The sequence below is a fragment of the Vombatus ursinus genome, unplaced genomic scaffold (genome assembly GCF_900497805.2).
Source record: "Vombatus ursinus unplaced genomic scaffold, bare-nosed wombat genome assembly UNPS02000749.1, whole genome shotgun sequence".
Taxonomy (NCBI): domain Eukaryota; kingdom Metazoa; phylum Chordata; class Mammalia; order Diprotodontia; family Vombatidae; genus Vombatus; species Vombatus ursinus.
In genome coordinates this window covers 25,735,774-25,757,748 of record NW_020940527.1, presented here as the reverse complement: position 1 = coordinate 25,757,748, position 21,975 = coordinate 25,735,774, and the positions used below count along the sequence as shown (strand labels likewise).

The 21,975-nt window shown below is 42.8% G+C and overlaps 2 protein-coding genes across 4 annotated transcripts in view; one reads left to right on the top strand and one right to left on the bottom strand.

The window, feature by feature from the left end:
• Nucleotides 1-13,838, top strand: part of HOGA1 (4-hydroxy-2-oxoglutarate aldolase 1) — a 36,374-nt gene extending 22,536 nt beyond the window's left edge. Inside the window, exons 2-7 of the mRNA XM_027860912.1 lie at nt 5,926-6,054; nt 6,414-6,541; nt 6,853-6,987; nt 7,910-8,006; nt 10,810-10,943; nt 13,447-13,838. Coding sequence (XP_027716713.1) covers nt 5,926-6,054; nt 6,414-6,541; nt 6,853-6,987; nt 7,910-8,006; nt 10,810-10,943; nt 13,447-13,596 — 773 coding nt within the window. The 3' untranslated portion in view covers nt 13,597-13,838. The remainder of the gene's footprint in view (nt 1-5,925; nt 6,055-6,413; nt 6,542-6,852; nt 6,988-7,909; nt 8,007-10,809; nt 10,944-13,446) is intronic.
• Nucleotides 13,839-15,124: 1,286 nt separating this feature from the next.
• The window catches only part of MORN4 (MORN repeat containing 4), a 10,406-nt gene continuing 3,555 nt past the window's right edge, over nt 15,125-21,975 (bottom strand). For all 3 annotated transcript variants that reach the window (XM_027861182.1, XM_027861200.1, XM_027861191.1), the window contains 4 exons: nt 18,567-18,705; nt 17,330-17,444; nt 16,811-16,920; nt 15,125-16,492 (listed from right to left, as the gene is read on the bottom strand). In XM_027861182.1, the coding sequence (XP_027716983.1) occupies nt 16,344-16,492; nt 16,811-16,920; nt 17,330-17,444; nt 18,567-18,633 (441 nt within the window). In that variant the 5' untranslated portion in view covers nt 18,634-18,705 and the 3' untranslated portion in view covers nt 15,125-16,343. The remainder of the gene's footprint in view (nt 16,493-16,810; nt 16,921-17,329; nt 17,445-18,566; nt 18,706-21,975) is intronic.

Below are 21,975 nucleotides of genomic sequence, written 5' to 3'. Positions count from 1 at the left end.
TTAATCTAACAGTAATAATAGGTAATATCTATATAGCACTTACTATGTGCCACGCACTGTGCTAAGTGTTTTACAATTTATTATTTCATTTGATTCTCACAACAATTCTGTGAAGTAGATGCTACTATTTCCCCCATTTTGCAGATAAGGAAACTGAAGGAAACGAAAATTAAGTGACTTGGCCAGGGTCACATAGGTAGTAAGTGTCTGAGGTCACATTTGAATTCAGGTCTTCCTGACTCCAGGCCCAGTGCTCTGAGCACTATGGGGCCACCTGAGTACCTCACTCTAGTAAATTCACTTAGAATTCACTTCTTAATTTATTTAGTTCCTATAAGTCTACCCATACTTCTCCGAAATCTTTGTATCTGTTTCTTATGATACAATAATAATAATAATAATAATGTAATACATTCATGTAACATAATTCGTTTAACCATTCCCCAATAGATAAGTATCTACTTTGTTTCCAGTTATGAGTTACCATAAAAAGTATCATCATCAATATTTGGTTCATATGACATCTTAGTTTTTGTCTTTGAGCTCCTTGGGGAATATATCTAGAGGTAGGATCTCTAGGTCTAAAAGATATGGACATTTTAGCCACTTTTAATTCCAAATTGTTTTTTAGAATGGTTAGAACAAATATGGCTACACCAGCACCACCAGCAGTCCATGAATGTGCCGTTTTTCTGAAGCTCTTCCACTGTTAGCTATTTCCATCTTTTGCCATTTTCTTTGCTATTTTCCTGAGAGTGAGGTAAAACCTCAAAGTTATTTTGATTTGCGTTTATTTTATTTAGAGCAGTTTCTTATATGATTGTTAATATTGCAATTTTTCTGTTGAGAACAATTTTACCACTTTGTATACCATTTTATACATGATGTATAAAAATGTGTCTGTATATGCATATATATTTTATTAATTCTCTATATAACTAGGATTATCAAACCATAATCAGAGATATTTTATGCAAGATTTTTTTGCCTAGCTGGCAGCTTCTTGTCTTAGTTGCATTAACTTTGTTCATGCAAAAGCTTTTCAGTTTCATGTAATCAAGATTATTTCATATTTTATGATTGCCTTTATCTCTAGAGTTGAGAATTATTGTCCTTGCCATAGCTAGTCTAGTTCTTTTGTTACTTTTTTCCTAGTATGACCTTTAATATTCAGGTCACAAAATATTTATTTTGAACTTGTTAGTGTAAGCTGTTGGTCTAAAACTAATTTCTGCCTACTTGTTTTCTTGTTTTCCCAGAAGTTCCTATCATATAGAGAGTTCTTTCCCTAAGTAATTTATGTTTTTAGGCTTACTAGGCTAATTATTAGGCCAATTATTAGGTTTATTAAACACTCGAGATTGCTTTATTTTTTCACTGATCTATGTTTCTATTTCTTAATCAATATGAGATTCTTCTTTGTGACATAATTTGAGGTCTAGAAATGTTATTTCTTTTTAAAAATTTTTCTCTTAAATACTATTTTTCCAATTACATATAAAGACAATTTTAATACTTATTTTTTAATAAAATGTTAAATTCCAAATTTTTCTTCCTCCTTTCTTCCTCTCCTCCCTAAGACAGTAAGCAATTTGATATTGGCATATATGTGCAATCATATAAAACATATTTCCATATTAATCATGTTGTGAAAGAAGAAACAAAACAAAAGGAAAAAGCTATGAAAAAAATAAAGTGAAAATAGTGTGCCTTGATCTGCATTCAGACTTTATCAGTTCTTTTTCTGGATATGGATAACATTTTCTATCATAAGTCTTTTGGAATTGTCTTGGATCATTGTATTGCTGAGAAGAACTAAGTCAATCATAGTTGATTATTGCACAATGTTGCAGTTACTATGTATAATGTTCTCCTGGTTCTACTCAGTTCACCTCGCATCAGTTCATGTAAGTCCAGGTTTTTCTGAAATTCTCCTGCTCATTATTTCTAATAGCACAATAGTATTCCACTACATTCATATACCACAACTTGTTCAGCCATTCCCCAGTTAATGGACATCCCCTCAATTTCTAATTCTTTGCCACCACAAAAAGAGCTGCTAGAAATATTGTTGTACATGTAGTCCTTTTCCTTTTTCTATGATCTCTTTGGGATACAGACCTAGTGGTGGTATTGCTGGATTAAAGAGTATGTAAAGGGTATGCCTTTTGGGCATAGTTCCAAATTGCTCTCCAGAATGGTTGGGTCAGTTCACAACTCTACCAACAGTGCATTAGTGTCCCAATTTCTCCACATCTTTTCCAACATTTATCATTTTCCTTTTATTTATTTTTTTATTAAACTATTTATTCATTTAAAATTTTCAACATTCACTTCCATAAGATTCTGAGTTTCAAATTTTCTCCTCTTCCCTCTCCCCCCCGCCAAAGACAGCATGCAATCTGAAATAGGCTCTACTTATATGTTCATATTAAGCATATTTTCGTATTAGTCATGATGTAAAGAAGAATTAGAACCAATGGAAGGAACCACAAGAAAGAAGAATCAAAACAAAACAAGGAAAGAAAAGAACAGCAAATAGTATGCTTCGATCTGCGTCGAAACTCCATAGTTCATTCTTCTTTGTGGATAGCATTTTCTATCACAAGGCATTTGGAGATGTCTTAGATCCTTGTATTGCTGAGAAGGGTTAAGTTTATCAATATTAGTCATTGCACAACGTGACTGTTATTGTGTACAATGTTCTCCTGGTTCTGCCCCCTTCACTCAGCATCAGACCATACAAGTCTTTCCAGGTTATTCTGAAGTCTGCCTGCTCATCATTTATTTATTTTTATTTTTATTTTTATTTTTTGGCTAGGCAATGGGGTTAAATGACTTGCCCAGGGTCACACAGCTAGTAAGTGTCAAGTGTCTGAGGCCATATTTGAACTCAGGTCATCCTGACTCCAAGGCCAGAGCTCTATCCATTGTGCCACCTAGCTGTCCCTCATAATTTCTTGTGGCACAGTAATATTCCATTACATTCATATACCACAATTTGTTCAGCCATTCCCCAATTGATGGGCATCCCCTCAATTTCCAATTCTTTGCCACCGCAGAAAGAACTGATATAAATATTTTTGTACATGTGGGTCCTTTTCCCGTTTTTATGATCTCTTTGAGATATAGACCTAGAAGTGGTATTGCTAGGTCAAAGGGTATGCACAGTTTTATAGCCCTTTGGGCATAGTTCCAAATTGCTCTCCAAAATGGTTGGATCAGTTCAGAACTCCACCAACAATGTATCGGTGTTCCAATTTTCCCACATCTTCTCCAACATTTATCATTTTCTTTTTCTGTCATATTAGCTAATCTGATAGGTGTGAGGTGGTACCTCTGAATTGTTTTAATTTGCATTTCTCTAATTAATAGTGATTTATATCATTTTTATATGACTATAGATAGTTTTTATTTCTTCATCTGAAAACTGCCTGTTCATATCCTTTGACCACGGAAATGTTATTTCTGCTTCATTTCTACTTTTTTCATTATTTTCCAAGAGATTCTTGGCCTTTTATCCTTGAAATTATTTTTGTTAGCATTTTGTTTTGGTCTATAAAATATTGCTTTATGAAGCAGTAGATTGACATGACAATAAATTTGTAAATTAATTTAGGCAATTTTGTAATTTTTATTATATCAGCACATCCTAACCACGAGCAATGAATATACATCCAATTATTTGTCATTCTTTATTCTTTAAAGAGTTTATATATCTTTGTTGATTGATGCCCAGATATTTGATGATATTTCTAGTTCTTTTGAATGGGATTTCTTTTTCTATTACTTCTTTGTGGATTTTGTCATTGCTATCTAGAATTGCTATTATTTTTGTAAATCTATTTTGCATCCTACTGCTTTACTGAAGTTGTTTATCTGGATTTGTTTCTTTAATGATTTTCTGGGGTTTTCTAAGTAAATCTTGATGTTCTCAGCAAATGGGAATGATTTCTGTTGCCTCTGCCAATAGTTATACCTTTAGTTTCTTACTCTTATTTATCTTATATATCTTATTTCTATCCCTAGTATTTTAGAGCTGTGAGTAGCAACAGTGAGAAAAGGTAGTACGTTTGTTTCACCACTACATTCACTGGAAAAGTTTCTAGTATTTTTTCCATTGAAAATAATGCTTTTTATCATATTAAAAATGGTTTTTCTATGCCTATGCTTCATAGGGTTTTTAGCCTAAATGAATATTGTACTTTTGTCAAAGACTTTTTCTGTATCTATTGATATAATCATGTGGTTTTTTTAATATGACTGAATATATTAATTGTTTTCCTAATATTTATCCATCCTTGCATCCCTTGTATGAATCTCACTTGGTCACAGTGAATAACTTTTTGGCTATATTACAGCAGTCAGCAAATATATTCTTAATAACTCTCGGTAGACACACTCACTGTCTCTGTCCAAGAGCTGCTACGTCATTCCAATATTTGAAGTTACTATTGATACAGGAGAATGTTTTAAGAGTATGGTACCAATAAATTGAATGACCCTGGGGACATCATGGGGCATACTGAGGACAGACCCTTGGCAAGTAGGGGACTAAGGATGGGCAAGTCATAGAAATCTGGGTCTCTAGGGATAATGAAGAATGGGGCAGGAAAGAAAAATAATGAATATAATTTTTGTTTATTTCACACTATTGCCTGAGGCAAACTCTGGCCTCTGGGCAGCTTGGCCTATATTGGCCACCTTCTCATATTTCCTATTTATGGAAGAGAGATTGTGAATCCAAGGTTTCTGATCTATCCAATTTCTAGCCCCTTCGGCATGCTTGGTGTATGGTAAATCATCATAATTGTTTATGTATTCTTTCCTGGCACACACACACACACACACATACACACACACCTCTCTTAACCTGGTTCTTGTAGCTGCAATGCTCAAATGAACCAATGACCTTGTGAGATTAATGGCACCACTCCCTGTAAGAGTGAGTGTTTGCCATGTTGCTGCCCAACCCAGTGTGAGCTAGAGTATCCATTTGAACAGACTAATATCCCTAGGAGGGCAGTTAGGTGGTGCAGTGGATAGAGTGCCAGGCTTGCAGTCAGGAAGACTCATCTTCCAGAACTCAAATCTGGCCTCAGACATTTCCTAGCTGTGTGACCCTGGGTAAGTCACTTAACCCTGTTTACCTCAGTTCCTTGTCTATAAAATGAACTGGAAAAGGAAATAGCAAACCCCTCCAGTATTTTTGACAAGAAAACCTTAAATGGGGTCATGAAGAGTTGGATATGACTGAAATAACCCAACAACAACAACAATAACAACAATGTCCCACAGACTGGGTGACCAGAATCAGAAAACTCAGGGGAACGACCATGGTTGTAACAATGAGTGCTTAGATTTTCACTCTTTGGGATAGAATGTAAGTAGAGTGTCAGCTTCTTGAGGGCAGGATCTATTTCATTTTTATCTGTGCCCACTATTCTGCCTTATACAGATTAGGTGCTTCATGAATGTTCATTAAACTGAATTGAATTAAACTGAGAAGAAACTCCCAGAATTTTACCTCATTAAAGTCCTGGTAGGTAATGAATGTATTGCTATAATACAATGAAAAATGTGCTCAATTTGGAGTCAGGAACCTGGGTTCATATGCAGATTCCATCATTCACTCCTTGTGTGACCATGGACAAGTGCCCTAACATCTCTGAGCCTTGGTTTTCTCATCTGTGAAAGGAAGCTGGATTAGATGACTTCTGAGGTCTTTTCTGGCTCGAGAGCTGATTCTGTGATCCTTATTTTAAAGAGGAAATTGAATCTCAGGGAGGTAAAGTGATTTACTAGAGATAGTATAACTAGTAAGTGTCGGGGCTAGAACTTGAACCCAAGTCTGTCAGCTCCAAGGCCATGGGTCCTCCTCCTTCACCATGCTCACTCCCTCTGGTAATGGGCCCTTTGTTGCAGGCTTTGTGGTGCAGGGCTCCAGTGGCGAGTTCCCCTACCTGACGAGCATTGAGCGACTGGAGGTGGTAAGCCGAGTTCGACAAGTGATGCCCAAGGACAAGCTCTTAATAGCCGGCTCGGGCTGCGAGTGTAAGAAGCCATGTGCTTGGCGATCCTTGGGTGGGGCAGAGGTTGGTGGGACATAAGTTCCTTTCTGAGATATCCCAGTTCTTTGTCTATCCTAAAACTATCCTTGCTCCAAAGTCTTGTTTTGGGGCCAGGAAAGTGAAAAGAACACTGGATTTGAGTTTGAATCTCACCATAGTTATTCACTAGTTGCATGACCTTGGGGAAGTTCCTTAACTTCTCTGGGTCTCAGTTTCTTCATCTGTAGAATGATGAAGTTGACTAGATGTTCTTTCAAGGTATAAGAGCTTACCAGGTATAAATCTGTGATCCTACCATGTCTTGCTTTTGCTACTCCCAAAATTGCCTTTTTCATCCTACAGCCACTCAAGCCACGGTGGAGATGACTGTCAGCATGGCCCAGGTTGGAGCTGATGCTGCCCTAGTGGTGACACCATGCTACTATCGAGGCAGGATGACCAGTACAGCCCTGATCTACCACTACACCAAGGTGTTTCAAGTCTCAGGGCATGATGGTCAAAGATGATAGGCCCAGAGGATGGGGCAGAGGTTGGATTGGGAAGGAGAAAAAGGGAGAATTTAGCTTAAATAATTGAACATTAGGTGGGTTCTTCTGGAGAAAGATGAAGTCTATATGTCCTAGAGGTGCTTCCAATTGGAATGAATAGAATGGCTACCTGTAGTTAAGGCTCAGGTGACTTGTGAAATCCAAGGCAGGAGGCAGGAGGCCACAATGTAGCTTGGGTTGCACAGGCCTGGGGCAGGTGCTTGCTTATGGCCTCTCCTCTTTGTACCTTTCAGGTGGCTGATCTGTCCCCAATCCCAGTGGTGCTGTATAATGTCCCAGCTAACACGGGATTAGATCTACCTGTGGATGCCGTGGTCACCTTATCTCAGCACCCAAACATTGTGGGCATTAAGGAGAGTGGAGGAGATGTGAGTCTAGTCAGTTCCCAGGGCCCCTTGGATGATCACTCTTCTCTTTGCCTGTTGAATCTTTTTAAAGTACATCCCACATGCCATCTCTGCTCTCCCACTGTCCTCATTCTCCCAAAGTTATTACTTAAGGCCTTTCTCCCCTCAAATATCTCAAATTATACTTTGTTGACACTTCTCTTAAACTTATCATACATCTTTTTGTAAGTAGTTACTCAGTCATATATAAACTATAAACTCCCCTAGTAGACTATAAACTTTAGGAGGAGCTAATCTTTATTTTTAATTTAAAAAAAAATTTGAATTTATTAAGTATTTTATTTTTCCCTAGTTACACGTAAAAAATTTTTTTAACATTCATTTTTAAAACTTTGAGTTCCAAGGAGCTAATCTTTCTACCTCAGCACCTAGCACTGTGGTTTCTACTCAGTAAATGTGTTGAATTGAATTGAATCCCCAGGGATCACACCCATTCATGCCCTACTGGCACAGGTAAGTTCACTGAGAACAGATAATTAGTAAGACTGTGGTTTATTATAGAAAGATGTCTGAATTTGGAGCCATGGGACCCACATTTAAATCCTATTTCTGTTATTTACTATCTGTGTAATCTTATGCAAATCATTGAACTTTTCTGGGTCTCAGTTTCCTCATTCGCAAAATGGAGAGGGGGGATTGGATCAAATTACCTCAAAGGTCCCTTCCAGCTCTAAATCTATGATCCAATGATTCCCCAAAGGCTATGTGTCCCAGCCTCATATTTCCCCAATCCCCAGTCCTAGGTTTCTATGGTTTCTCTCTTTCTTACCTTGTCTAGGCTCTTGAGTCTTCAGGTAATGATGCTTTCCTAGCCCTAGCCCTTGCCCTGTTTGTGTCCAGAGCTTTTCTAGTCTCTGATCTGTTGCTGTATCTAATATTGCAGGTGACCCGAGTGGGCTTGATCGTTCACAAAACAAAAAAACAAGATTTTCAGGTGTTGGCAGGATCTGCTGGTTTCCTGTTGGCCAGTTATGCCATAGGTGGGTCAGCCCCTCCAGACTCTGGAGTTTCCACTTCGATACTTTGTCATATATTTGGAATCTACATACAGAGACAAGCAGGCAAGAAGGAAGCAAGCATGTATCAAGCACCTACTGTATGCTAGGCACTGTGCTAAATGCTTTATAAGTATTTTCTCATTTCATCCTCACAACAACACTTAACAGTTGAGGAAACTGAGGCACACAGAGGTGAAATGATTCTTCCAGGGTCACCCAGCTAATGTCCGAGGCTGGATTTAAACTCAGGTCTTCCTGACTCTAGGCCCAGCATTCACTGTGCCACCTAGCTACTTCTAAGAAAAAGATAGTGTCAGAAAAGAAACAACTGGAAATTGTCGAAAGTGACCAAACAGGGCTGAGCAGGTCTGAAAATGGAGCAGAGAGGGAGGAGATGGGGTAGCCAACCTTGTCACTTTGAAGCCTCGGGAAGGTTGCCAGGAGGTTGACCTTTGTGAACATTTGGCACCCAGTTTTGTTTGGCTGCCTTGCACTCTGGGGCAAAAAATGCCTTGCATGTTGTGGGGACACCTAGGGCCTGTTCTAATGTCCCAGGCTCCCTGTTTTGAGACAGATTTAGCTCCTCTAATCTCACCTTGTAAATCATTCACATGGGACAGTGGCCCTGAGCCTCTCCCCTACAGGTCACTTTCTTTACCTATCTCTGAGTGTAGAATGACTCATACAGAGGCAGCTGGATTGACCCAGAGGTTGAATGGAAAGGAATTTTGGGTTTCTTGCTCTGTTTGTGTTATTTTGCCGGAGGCCAGAGTCCCTTAAATGGTCAGCTGAGTTGTTGATTGGACTTGGAGTGAGGAAGATCTAGGTTCAAATACTCTGACTCATTCTTCTAATCCCTACTAGCTGTGGGGCCTTGGGCAAATCAATTTACCTCTTTGAGAGTCCATTTCTTCACTGGTAAAATGAAGATGGCAATAACTTCATACTTACCTTGGATATAATGGTTAGGGTGCTGGGCCTGGAGTTAGGAAGACCTGAGTTCAAATCCAGCCTTGGACATTTACTAGCTGGATGACCCTGTGCAAGTCATTTAACCTTTGTCTGCCTCAGTTTCCTTAACTGTAAAATAGACATAAAAAGCACCTTCCTGGCAGGATTGTTGTGAGCATTACATAGATATTTCTTAAGCAGTTAGCACAGTGCCTGGATAATAGGTGTTATATAAATGCTTGTTCTCATTAATCCTCTCCTCTTACCTCATAGGGTTGTCTTGAGGTTCAAACTTGATTATGTATTTAAAATTCTTTGCAGACTTTAAAAGTACTACATAAAAGACAGTTATTCTTTTGGGGTCAATACTAATAGGAATAGCTCATCTTTGTACAGGCTTGAGAGTTTCAAAGCACAACTTCACATTTGACCCACTTACTATCACGGTTATGGGCTCACTCTTCTCCCCATTTTACAGAAACTGAGGCTTCAAGAGGTTCATTGACTCACGCAGGGTCACCCAGCTAGTCTTCCCATTTCTAAGTGCACTTTTCTTTTTCTTTCCTTCTTGCTCCCGCTTTTTGGTGAGGCAATCGGGGTTAAGTGACTTGCCCAAGGTCACACAGCTAGGAAGTATCAAGTGTCTGAGGCCACATTTGAACTCAGGTCCTCCTGACTTCAGGGCTGGTGCTCTCTCCACTGCGTTACCTAGCTGCCACTTAAGTGCACTTTTCTTATCAACTATACCCCAGTGTATACATCATAGTCCCTGAAAGACAGAGGCACACATGGAGGATGAGGAGGTCCACCTCCAACCACAGTGGCCCAGGGCTCTAGATTCCAAGGGCTTATAGAAAGAACGATCTGGTTACTAGCCTTAGGAGATACTAGGTCTCCCTGGGCTTCCACTGGATCATGACTTGGCAATTCTCTTCCCAGTCTCTAAAGAGAAGGGAGAGGTGGTGGGAGGCTGGACTTATATAATTTGTAAGACTCCTTCTTGCTCTCAGAAAGGAGCTCAAGGCCTTGTCCCCAGACACCTCATTCCTAAGTTTATTATACTGCTCTTTCTCTCTAGACCTAGACCCAGTTTCTGCCTGTGCCTCAGTTTCTTCTCTAAATAGTTTAGATTCCTTCGGGAACTAAAGTGATAAAAGAGTAAGGCTTCTTCCCTGCTGCTGATCTGGGTCTCCTGGGGTTGGGGGTCACAGAAAAGGAACCTTAGCTGGCAGATAGGACCTTGATTCATCTGAATCATCCCTCCTAGCTCCCCTGGGTACAGAGAGGGAGAAGGACTTCTAACCAGTCAACACCATAGTTCGAATTTCTTGCTGCCCACCAAACTCCTCTAAATAGCATCTTTGGAATCTGTTTCCCCATGTATGACAACTTTTCTCGTTGGTAATCTATATTCTGTGGTCACAAAGTTCCAACTTTTTCTGTGCTTGGTAATCAATGCCAGGATGACTCTGCTTTCTCACCATGCGTATCTGCATTGGGCATGTGGTTGACTTGAGTCCCAAAACAGTCATACTTACTGGTATGCTGCAATGTGGTTTAGGGACAAGATTCCTGGGAATTTGGAGACCTGGGTCACTTTGCTTCTCCAAGCCTCAGTATTCTCTTCTGCAAAATAGGATGGTACTAAATGCTGATCTCTAGGGTCCTTTCCAGATCTAAAGTGTTAGGATCCTAAGTCTCTTAGGAGAAAGGAAGCTCCCCTTTCAGGATTCAGGGCTTCTTTGGGTCATATGTGGGGGTGGGATGAGTGAAGGGTTGGGGAGAGCACAGGCTGTGGTTGTGTTCTAAGTTTTATTTCTGGCTCTGGTGGCAGGAGCTGTTGGGGGTATCTGTGCTTTGGCCAATGTCCTGGGAGCACAGGTGTGCCAGCTGGAGCGACTCTGCCTCACTGGGCAGTGGGAAGATGCCCAGGCCTTGCAGCATCGCCTCATTGAACCCAATACTGCGGTGAGCTCCCTATAAAGGGATCCTCTTCCCTTCATGCATGTTCACAGCCATTCTGGGCCTCTGAATGGGAAAGACAGCAGGAACTTAATCAGCTTCTCAATTGATCTCTTTATTTTCAGAAAGAGCACCATAAGGATGGCATCCCAACTCTGAGATCAGACAGTATAGAGGGTGGCTGAGAGCATTGTCTAGGCTGGTCCTGGAATTCCTGTGCCTATGTCCGGGGCTGACATAGGAGACGAGGGCCTCTCCTGTGAGTCAGGAGGCTGGGTGTTGGCAGTGGATGTCATCCCATCCAGAATTGGGATGACAGCGAGGCAGGAGTTCTTTCCTTCCTAATAACGGCACTTGGAGAAGCAATCTTATTCCTCTCCATTGTCATTCTCTCCCTTCCTGATGTGCATCCTCTTATTACACAATCTTATGATAAGCTTAGACATAGATGTTTAGTCCAGATATAGAACAAATTGTGTTGTCTTGGGTCAGTTTCTGGGGCACCAACTCGGTCTCAAACACAGAGCTGAGGTGAGATTAGAAATATCCTTAAGATGGTCTCCAGGGCCTAAAGGGATAGTTTCATCCCCTTGAGTCATTCCCCCCTAAATGTTCCTTCCTTTGGGCTTTTTATGGATCTAGGGGATGGGTAGGCCTGGTTTCTCTTGTTTTTTGGCCCTTATAATGGGACACAAAGAAGGACAAGAATCCAGACTTAAGGAAGTGACAGCTGGGGAGAACTCCCAGGATATAGAACTTCCTATGGGTTATAAATAGGATATAACAGTATGTAAGATGAAGCCCCTCCAGTTAAGCCCCATCGGGTACATGCTGCCCCTGCACATTAGACATTCCTCTGTGAGGCTGGGCGACCTGCTCCTGTGCCCCCTACTCACCCACACATCTGTTCTATGGAAAAAGAGAGGACACAGAGAGAGCGATTGATAGAGAGGGGCAGACAGAGAGAGGCAAACCAACATGGACATACAAATACCACACCCAGAAGCTGTCTGTAGCCAGGCTTAAAACAGGAATATTCTTTTCGAGCTCTTGGGGTATATGCTACAAAGAGGGGGGAGAATGACACCGGAGAAGAATCAGATAGTGTCTCTGTCATTATTATGAAGGGATGAACTGCCTTGCTGCCATCCCAATTCTGGGTGTGCTGGCACCACCAGCCTCCTGTCTCACAGGAGATTCCCTTCTCTCCTGCGTCAGCCCTGGACACAGGCACAGGAATTCCAGGGCCACCTGTCTGCAGCCTGTGCTGTGGTCTCAGCTACCCTAAGTGCAGTTTGATCTCAGCAGATTGCCTTGCCACATTGTACACGATGTCCTCCCTCCTTCCCACCCCTCTGCCAGACTTCTGCCCCACAGCTATATTTAGGAGTTTCCATGGCCTTCACCCAAGCATCTAACCTACCTTCTTCCCAAGTCTCTTAGGGGCTCTGTAGGGGGTCTTCAAGAGTTTTTCAGCGACTCATGGGTTTTGGGGACAGGCTATTAAGTTTTCTGCCACCGGGCCTCTTTCCCTCCTCCTCACCATCTCACTCTGTCATCCTGCCCCAGGAAGAGTGTAAAGGGCTGATTTCGGCCCCTAAGATCCCTGGACTTGGGAGCGCCACCTCCGTGATTGCTAAGGAATGCTGTCCTCTAGTGGATGGTTACTCATGACACAAAAGAAGGGTTTTTTGTTTTTAACCCCTTACAGAAAAGGCTTTCTTTGTGCAGTGAAGAACACCAAGGTTTTGAGTGCAGGTCGGGGAGAAGCTGGGGGAGTTGAGGGTGATGAGGAGGAAAAAGGGAAGTTGGGTCTTAGGGAGTGGTTTGAGGTTATTGAAGTAGGGAACCTGAGGCCAGCAAGTTACCTCCTCGGAGATATCCCTGCTCTACCTCAAAAGCCCTTCTCCTTCCTTGCTTCAGCCCTCCTGGCCTGACTATTGTGTGCATTCCAGGCCTCAGCTGATAAGGGAGGCTCCAGGGATCCACAGGACAAGTCCAAGAGTTTGGACACTTTCCCAAGGGGCCGTGCTCTGATCTCTAATCCTAGCTGGGTTTTTGTACATCCTAGAGCTAAGGTGATGAGAAGCAGCATCAGGTAGGGGCTAGAAATAAGAGGAATCTACCTCTCCTTCCCACTTCTCACTAATATTCTGCCGTGAAACCTTGGACAAGCCGCTTCATTGCCTTTCCTCACTGACATGAAAAGGGGTTAGATGAAAGGATTTCTGGTCTCTTCCAGATTAAAAAATATGTGAAAAAAAACCTCTCCATCTTTCCCTATTCAACAGATCCTACAGTCCTATAATCCTTTCCTGTCACTCACTAGTAATGACCCCATATCTCTCAGTACTTGAAGCTGTGGTCCTAGACGTCCCCCTGGGTGCTGCAGTCTTTAGAAGTTTTTTATTCTACACTTAGGAGGAGAGGTGGGAGCCTTAACTTTGAGGGGTGTTATGTGTTTGGGCCTAGGATAAAGCTAGAGACTACCTCTGACATTTCCTCTCAGGTAACTCGACGCTTTGGGATCCCAGGGCTGAAGAAAACCATGGACTGGTTTGGCTACTATGGAGGTCCTTGTCGTGCCCCGCTGAGTACCCTGAGCCCCGATGAAGAAGCGAAGCTACACTTGGATTTCACTACCAATGGCTGGCTATGAAGAGCCAGGTGCAGGGCACGGCCTTCCCCTGCCAGGTCTCTAGTTGGCCTCCACTCCTATACCCATAGCCTTAAGGATACAGTGGAGGTCAGGGGGAGCTATGGTGCCATCCCTTTGCCTACTCCCATTCTTTCCCATACCCCATCCCCTAAGGATGTGATTCAACCTTTCTCAACCTCAGTTTTCCCATCTGTGAAATGGGGCTAAAAATCACCTACCTCACAGGGTTGTTGTGAGGATCAAATAACATACATATGAAGTGGCTTCACAAACCTTAAAAAGACACCACATAAATGTGAGCTGTTATTACGTCTCCAGGCCCCTCCTCCTCCACCAGACAGTACTGGCCAGGCAAGCGGTAGCATCAGGACCACCTCGTTCCCCCACACTACAAACCTCCTATCTGTTTCAGAGTCCCCAGTTAGGAAAAGCTGCTTTTTGCTACTTTGGTCTCTGCTCCAGCCTTTTTCCTATGACCTCAGTATCCAGAAGGGAAGGTGGGAGTTGGGGTGAGAGGAATGTCGTATTCTGGGCTGGAATAAAGAAGCCTGAGAGGAAGAAACAGAGGCTGCTCAGCCTTGGGAAGAGCTCCAGTCTCTGCTGTTTGGTCCAGGACATAGGTAGGGGAGGCTTCTGCCCACTGGTGGAAGTAGGTGGGAAGAAAACCTAGAGCGGAAATGCTGAGAGATGCACAAAGACAAAGCCATTACCATTAACTGTACTCCACCCCCACCCCCATCACCCAGCCAGCCACCTTGCCTGGATCAGTATTTGTCAAGCTTTAAGCACAGTGCCTGGCACACAGTAGGCACTTAACAAATGCTTCTTCCCTTCCCCCCAGTATCTCAGTACTCTATAACTCAACAGCACCCATTTAATCTATGCATTCCCTGCATTTGGCCGGTGGGATGAGGCCGTGATCTCAGGTTTGTGTTCCAGGGTCCCATCAGCCTCATCAACTGCAAGCACACAGCGCCACCTGGTGGACAAATGCTACTGAAGCCATCTTTAGACATCAGAGAGGGGAACCGGAAACTGAGACTCCGCCAGTCTTATGTCTGGCGCTGCCTTTGATTGGTAAAACCATTGCTTTGGAACTTCAATAATCCCCTGTACTGTGATACTATTTACAAAGACAGCTAAACTACACAGAAGCAAATTGGGTCCTGATCTGCCCCTACCCTCACCCCTATCAGTTTCCCTCGTGGATGCCAAGAGGCCTTTACCCAGCCGAGCCCACCATGGCAGTTCTTGAGGTCCACTCTGTTTCAGCACTTACAAGAGGCCCTAATGATGGCATGGAGGAGAAAGCCATAAGTACTCTCAAGGCCAGGTGAGCGGGTAATGGAAAGCCCAAAATAAGTTGAGGGAACTAGGCCAAGAGGCTTAGTGAGGGACATCTTGAATCTCGATTTATTACTGGCCCTTGGAAACAGCAAATGGGGCTCTACTGATCTAGTCACAGCTACAAAGAAAAAAGTAAGGATCAAAAGCAAGAGAACTAAATATTGGCAGTTTGGAAGAAGCATTGATTCCTTATAAACACTTTTATTTCAACAGTACAATCCAGAGATGATAGAGGCACACTGCTAGTATTTCCACCAAAATCTGCTGCACATGAAACATTCGATGTGAGAATAATGGGGAGTATGGTGTGTTCAAAGTCTCAGAATGAGCTCTGTGTGATGCTGATGAGTAGAGTTTTCATCTCCAGGTCTAATGTCCAGGGCTGGTAGTGAAAGAGTTATGGTGACCTGGATTTGGTCCATCAAGTAGTTTTTAGCTCAACGTATTCCTGACTGATCTGCATCCACCTCTGTCTAAATTCCAGGGAGCTGATAGTGCTCTGGCCAGGTGGTCCACAAGGAAGACTCCTGCCTAACCAGTCCCTTTCCAGTCTTAAGAAAGATGAAATCAATCCTGGCTTTCACACATTATTAGTGGGTCTGGAGGTTCCTGTCCTCTGCTCTACACACGAGTTTAAGATTATAGTTCTGTATCACTTTTTTACCCATATAAGAACAGCAATGAAGGTACATAAAGATGAGATGCATAAATGGAGTCCTTTCGTGTAATGGAGTTACACAGTAAAGTCAAGGACACATGAAGACTCATCACAGCACCCAAAGACTGAGAAAGAGGAGTTCAAGATCATCCTGGCCAGCTCACGTAACAGACCTGGAGCCCTAATTCCAAACAGTAACCAAATAAGAAGGTAACGTAAGAAAAAGTCTCCAGCCTAGGCTTTTAAATGCCTGCTGTATGCCTTCTTTCCCTGACCCCCTAGATAGTCCATCATCTTCCCTCCCCCAGGAAGCCCAAGGCATGGGCCTCTGGTGAGGGGAGGCTGCTGGATCACCCCCCCCATTACACTGCAGGTGACCATGGACCCAGGCTGGAGTAGAAGGCAGCAAGGCTGGGGGCAGTGCAGGGATTTAGGGATGGAGAGTCCCAGGGTGTGAAAAAAGGCAGTTCGTCCAAGCAGCGGCAGAGAAGGGGCAGGGCCAAGGCAAAACTGAAATCAGCTGCTCCCTGTCTGGCAAGTCAGAGCTGTTGGAGGGCCTGTAAATGGCCCCAATCCACAATCTAACTTTTGATTGGCAGGCAAAGGGGATGTGTCAAAAGGCAACTGTTTGGTGTTCATAACTCAAAGAATCTTGGGTCTGGTTCATTCCTTCACCTGCAGTGAATGAACAGAGGTGGCTGGTCTGCCCAACTGCTCCTTCTGGCAGAGCCATGGTACCCTGTCAAGCTGGGAGGTTCCGGGCTGACTCGGAAGCCCTCTGTGCTCTCTGGATCACTGCAGGACACTTTTCTCGCCGTAGCAACTTATTATTCTCAAACAGACCTTCATTTCGAGGAACTCCATGAGAACCATCAGGAAAAGTCAACAGGCCTGTTGGTTAAGATAAAAGAGGAAAAACAATTAGAGACATCATTATAGGAAGCTACTCAAAGGTCTCAGTTCAAATCCAATTCAGAGAAGTTGAAAAATGCTTTACAGGCCTATAAGAGATTGTTATCATCACCTTGACGAGAACCGTGGAGGGAAAAGATGGGGTTCTTAGGCATCAGTGAGTAAACAGGGAGAGGCTCTACTAACAGACAGCCTCCCACTTCTTCATGCTCAACAGTCTAACTGCTTGGAACAAGAGGAAGGCCCAGCCCTGACTAGATGAATTGAAAGAGCAATCCACCTGTGGCTGTTACTCACCAAAGCCATCTACTCTGCCACTCTTGAATTCTCCCTCAAAAGTCATGTTGTCATGGCGAATGAAAACCCCAACACCGTTGAACTTTCCTTGGGCAAACTCTCCTTCGTATCTTCAGAGAGAGAGACACCAAGATTAGCCTTTTAAGGAGAGGCTCCAAGCTGGGGGTGAGCGAACATGTGGAATGTGATTCCACCTGTTTCCGAGCTCCAACCATATTCAACCAGAGTTATTGATTGTGACATAGCCCAGGAAGGGAAAGAAGGGAACATAAAAGGAAAATGCAAGATGGAAAGTGATGGAGAATAAGAGTCAAAAGGTCACTTTCCTTCTGGCCACTTCAGAAAAGCTTCCAGATCTTGAAATGTTTAAGATCAGTCAAGAGAGATGCCCACACTCTTTGGGGGCAGGATCTGCAGGGACTGAGACTGGCTCAGTTAGCAAACTGTTTATTGTCATCCCATTTGTAAACTGGAGCCTCCCCAGTCTAAGGCTGAGAGGGGAGAGGACCAAGTACCCACCTTGAGCCATCTGAGAAAGTCAGTACCCCGAAGCCATTAAAGAGCCCATTCTCAAAATGACCCAGGTAGGTGCCGCCATCTGCAAACATCAGTTGACCAATGCCATGCCTGCGGCCTAAGCAAAGAAAAGGACAGGTGTCAGGCTGGAATGGGGTAGCTCCTGGGCACCTTCTCAAGCACCCATCATCCCTTCCCTTACAGACCACCGACTCAAAGAGGAAAGAGTTATCCTAAAAAATAAAAAGAGGAGAAGTTAGTGACATCAGTACAGCTTAGCATTCTGGTGCTGAAAGAGCTAGAAAAACAAAGCACCAAAGCTGCCACTGTGAAGGCAATGAGACTTCCTGGGACTTCCCCTCCTTCATTTACAACCAACTGGTTTGGATTCTCTTCACATGCAAAAGTGAAAAATCTAGAAACTAAAAACTGCCCCTCAGCAGCGTGAAAGATGCAGGACAAAAAAGATCGACTCTTACGGCATTGGCTAAGATTTTACATCTTCTAGGGTGCTCTATTTGCCCACTGAATTGGCCAGGAAACAAAGCAAGATGCTGGGTGAACAATAATGCTCTTGAGACAACGGAGAATGGAGTTTATTTTAGGGATGAAGAAATTGTAATTTCCTGGGGCTACCCAGAAGTTACATGTGAGTTCTTGGAGGGCATGACAACGGGCAGACAGAACTTGGGAGAGAAGGAAAAAGACTTGGAATGAGATGAGGCAAGGAAGTCGACATTACTCCTCCAGGTCATGTACTCAGTCAAGCTTCCATAATGGAATGTTTCAGTTGCAGTAACGTGAAATCGATCCTAGTCTGCCACAAAAGGAATGAGGCCAAACAAGGGGATATGTAGAATCTATTCTTCCAGTTGTATGTTACCAGAATAATTTAGGTTGAATCCATGATATGGTTAATTCTTGTGCTTTTAAAATACTTAGTTTTGTTTTACTCATATAGATACAAAGGGAGGACCTATTCATTAACATTAAAAAAAATACCTAAGTAGCATCACTGAAAAATGTTGAACCAATCCAAATTTTGCAAAAAGGGTAGGGTGTGGGTTGATTAGGAAGACTAACATTGCATGTTTCCTCTTTTACTCATATAGATATAATGCAAGGGAAAGATGCTAGGGAGAAAGAAGACCCAGCAAAGTTGGATTCAAATACTCTAATATATTTTCCCTTCATCCAGAAAGGAGTTCTCATGTCTGGAGACCTCCAACGCCCTTCTCACCCTCCTTCCACTCGCCACGATATTCTTCCCCGCTGGAGTAGGTGAAGGAGCCTTTTGTCAGGGTCATGGTGACAGCTTACAGAAGAGCAGGGTGACAACCACAGGAAACAGGTAGAGGCTTGCTATCGTCATAGGACAGCTAGAGGAAAGGAAAGCAGCTTTGCAGATATGTTTGAAAAAGCTTTTATCAGCCCACCCAAATTTTCATGAGCTCAAACAGATCCTATGAAAAACATCCTTTTTCCCAACCACCACTATCCCGTTTTAATTACTCTCACCTTCTAACCAACTCCTTTACTTTTTTTTAAAAATGTGAGCCACATCCTATTTTCTAAAATTCCAGGGGAAGAAAGGAGAATCAATAAAATGAAGGTCTATCTGTGCTTACTAAGCATAAAAGACCTGCCCTCAAAGAGCTTACAATTTATTTGTTGATTTAACACAAAATGAAAAAAAAATGAACAAGGTAAGACAATTAAATCTGAAATTGTGTGGTGCAATCATAAGTATTGTCAACATGCTAAGGAAAGGGAGACTAAGTAAGGCTGGAGTGCATGTGAAAAACTTCATGAAAATAGGGGTGGGAGTGGAGAAGAACATTTACTATCACAGAAAATTCAGGCACTAAATGCCCTAAATTTTCTGTGACAGCTCAATATTGGGATTCTGACATTTTAAAATTAGGAGATGATCCAACAAAATTCAATGATCTTTGCCCACAATATGGAAAATATATATTAGGTAGATGAGAGAGAGCCTAAAGTGAGGAGATCCAGTTGGGAAGCTGCTGAGCTAGAAATTCTTACTGTGATGCAGCTGGTGCTTCCACCGTGTGTGTATATGTGTGTGTGTGTGGTGCAAATGCTATGTCTGGGGAGTCACTGGAATCAAAGAGCTAGCAGGGACCTCAGGTGTTACCTAGTCCAACCCAAACCTGAGTAGAAATTCCTTCTATAATATCCTCGACAGGTGGTCATTCACCTTCCTCTCAAACACCTTCAGAACTGGGACACTGGCTACCTTGGAAGGCAGCCCACTCCACTCTTAGAGAGCTGTCCTCATGAGTAAATTCTCCTTATAATGAGCCCAAATGTGCCTCTCTGCAACTTGTATCACAATTCTGAGTTCTGCCCTTTAGAGGCAAACAAAATAAGCTTAATCCCTCTGTCTCGTGACTGCGCTTCAAACATATAAGGACCATAACCATTTCCCCCTGAAGTTTTCTCTGGGTTAAACATCCCACCTTTCTCCCACTGATCCTCACAGAGAATGGTTGCGTGTCTATCTCCTCACCCCCATGGCTGTTCCCCTTTAGATGCACTTTGGTTTGTCAAAATCCTTCCTAAAATGTGCTGCCTAGACCTGAAGCAGTCATTCACTCCCCATATGCTATAACCAGGGCCAAGCACAGCAAAACCATACAAAGCCTTCTCATTCTGAGAACAATGCTTCCATTCCTCTGGCTTGGGACTGGACTAGTTCTTCTCCTTGACACACAATGACGATACTCTCGCACACTAGAAGAGCCCCTGAAAGTGCCAGGTCTGTCACATGAATGATGTCATTGCTAGCCACCACATTCCTCTGATGCAGAATCGATTACCTCCACTCTGGAGATTAGGGAATTGTAGCTCAGAGGTCCAGGGACGTACCCACGCTCACACACCTTGTGTCAGAAAGGGAATTTGGACAAAGGGTGTTTCTGACATGATGTATGACACTTGTCTACCGTGCCATACGCTTCTGTAACAACACATCACACCACTGACTCATTTTGAGTTGTGGTCTTCTAAATCTCACTCAGACTTTTTTCATATGATTGTTTAGCCATATCTTACCCATCCTATACTTTTGTGGTTGATTTCTTTTCCCCCCAAGTAAAGGAACTTCATATTTACCCTTTAAGGTTTCATCCCAATAGTTCTGGCTCTTCACTGTAGTTTGATGAAGTCTGTCATTTTGCCTATTTAGTTATCCCTCCCAGGTTTTTTATCCACCAATTTTCATGAATATTCCATCTATACCTTCATCCAAATAACTGATTAAAATGAAAAGAACCAGGATAAGGGAAGAACCCTGTGGCATTCCACCAGAGACCATCGATCATCTAATTCCAAATCCACCCCCACACATCTCCATCCTGACCACAACGAAATCATGAGACCCTCTGTCAAATGCCTTACTGAAAGCTGAGTGTGCTATGTATGTAGGGTTCTCTTCATCTATCATTCTAGTAACTCTGTCCAAAAAGGAAGTGAGGGTAGCCTGGCATAACTTGTTCATGATGAACTCCTGCTGGTTCATGATAGTCACTGGCCAGTAGGGCATCCTACTCAGCCCACGCTGAGACGGGCTGACTTCTCCATTCCTTGCCTGCCCCTAATATCCTGATGACCTCTTTTTCTCTAAACAAATGCAGAGCCTGGTGCCTAGCATACTTTCTCATCCATCAGTGTTTCAGGCCCTCAGTTCTGGTTTCAGCCTCACAAGGCCCTTATCTCAGCAGTCGAGCATCAGACAATGTCTGGGTGCAGGTCAACATGACTCCATTGCAAATACAACATTAATGAGAGCAAGAGGAATGGTTTTCCATTAGAACTTTAGGAGATAACTCTTTCCAGTTCAGATAGTTGTTCCGATAAATAAAGACTGAGGATGGTTTTTCCCAGACATAACAAGCCAAATCATTAGAGGCCATGTAATCTAGGACCATCGTTCCACTCATTTAAGATCAATCTGGATTTATGGAAAGATAGAGCGCTGCATATTCTATCACTGAAAAAGTAATTTCAAAAGCAAATTCAAGGTTACTATTTCCATAGGAAGATTATGCTAGGGCAACCCCTTTACAAGTTCAGCTGAAACCAATAAACATTGCTCTGTCTCAAAGATCTGCGAGGGTTTGCTCCAGGATGTCTTGTGGAGGGGACGAGCAGAAGACTGGCACCCCCACTGAATCATTTCCCTCTCCTGAGAGCTACACAGAAGTCCTAGTCAGAGTTACTGGCTGGCTGGAGGAACTGAACCTGTTTCTGAGGAACCTGTTGGATATTGGAAGAAAGGAAATAGGACTTTAGCTTTATTGACTGAGAGGGTACTAAACTGCTCCTTAGTTAGGAAACCAAGCAAGTCTTTGCTGTGTTGTTTGTTGGCCCTTTGGGAATAAACTCCAAATATATTAAGAGAGCTCATGAAATGCTACGGATTACTTTCTTTGTTACTTGTTACTCTCTCTTGTTCTCAATTCAGGAGGCTCTGCCTTGCCACCATCTTTTATTTGGTTTTTGAGTATAAGCTACAAATTCCCCAGGGAAGTGTGGCCTATCTTCCTGGCAGTTATCTATTGGATATACAGTTTGCACCACACACACACACACACACACACACACACACACACACACACACACAC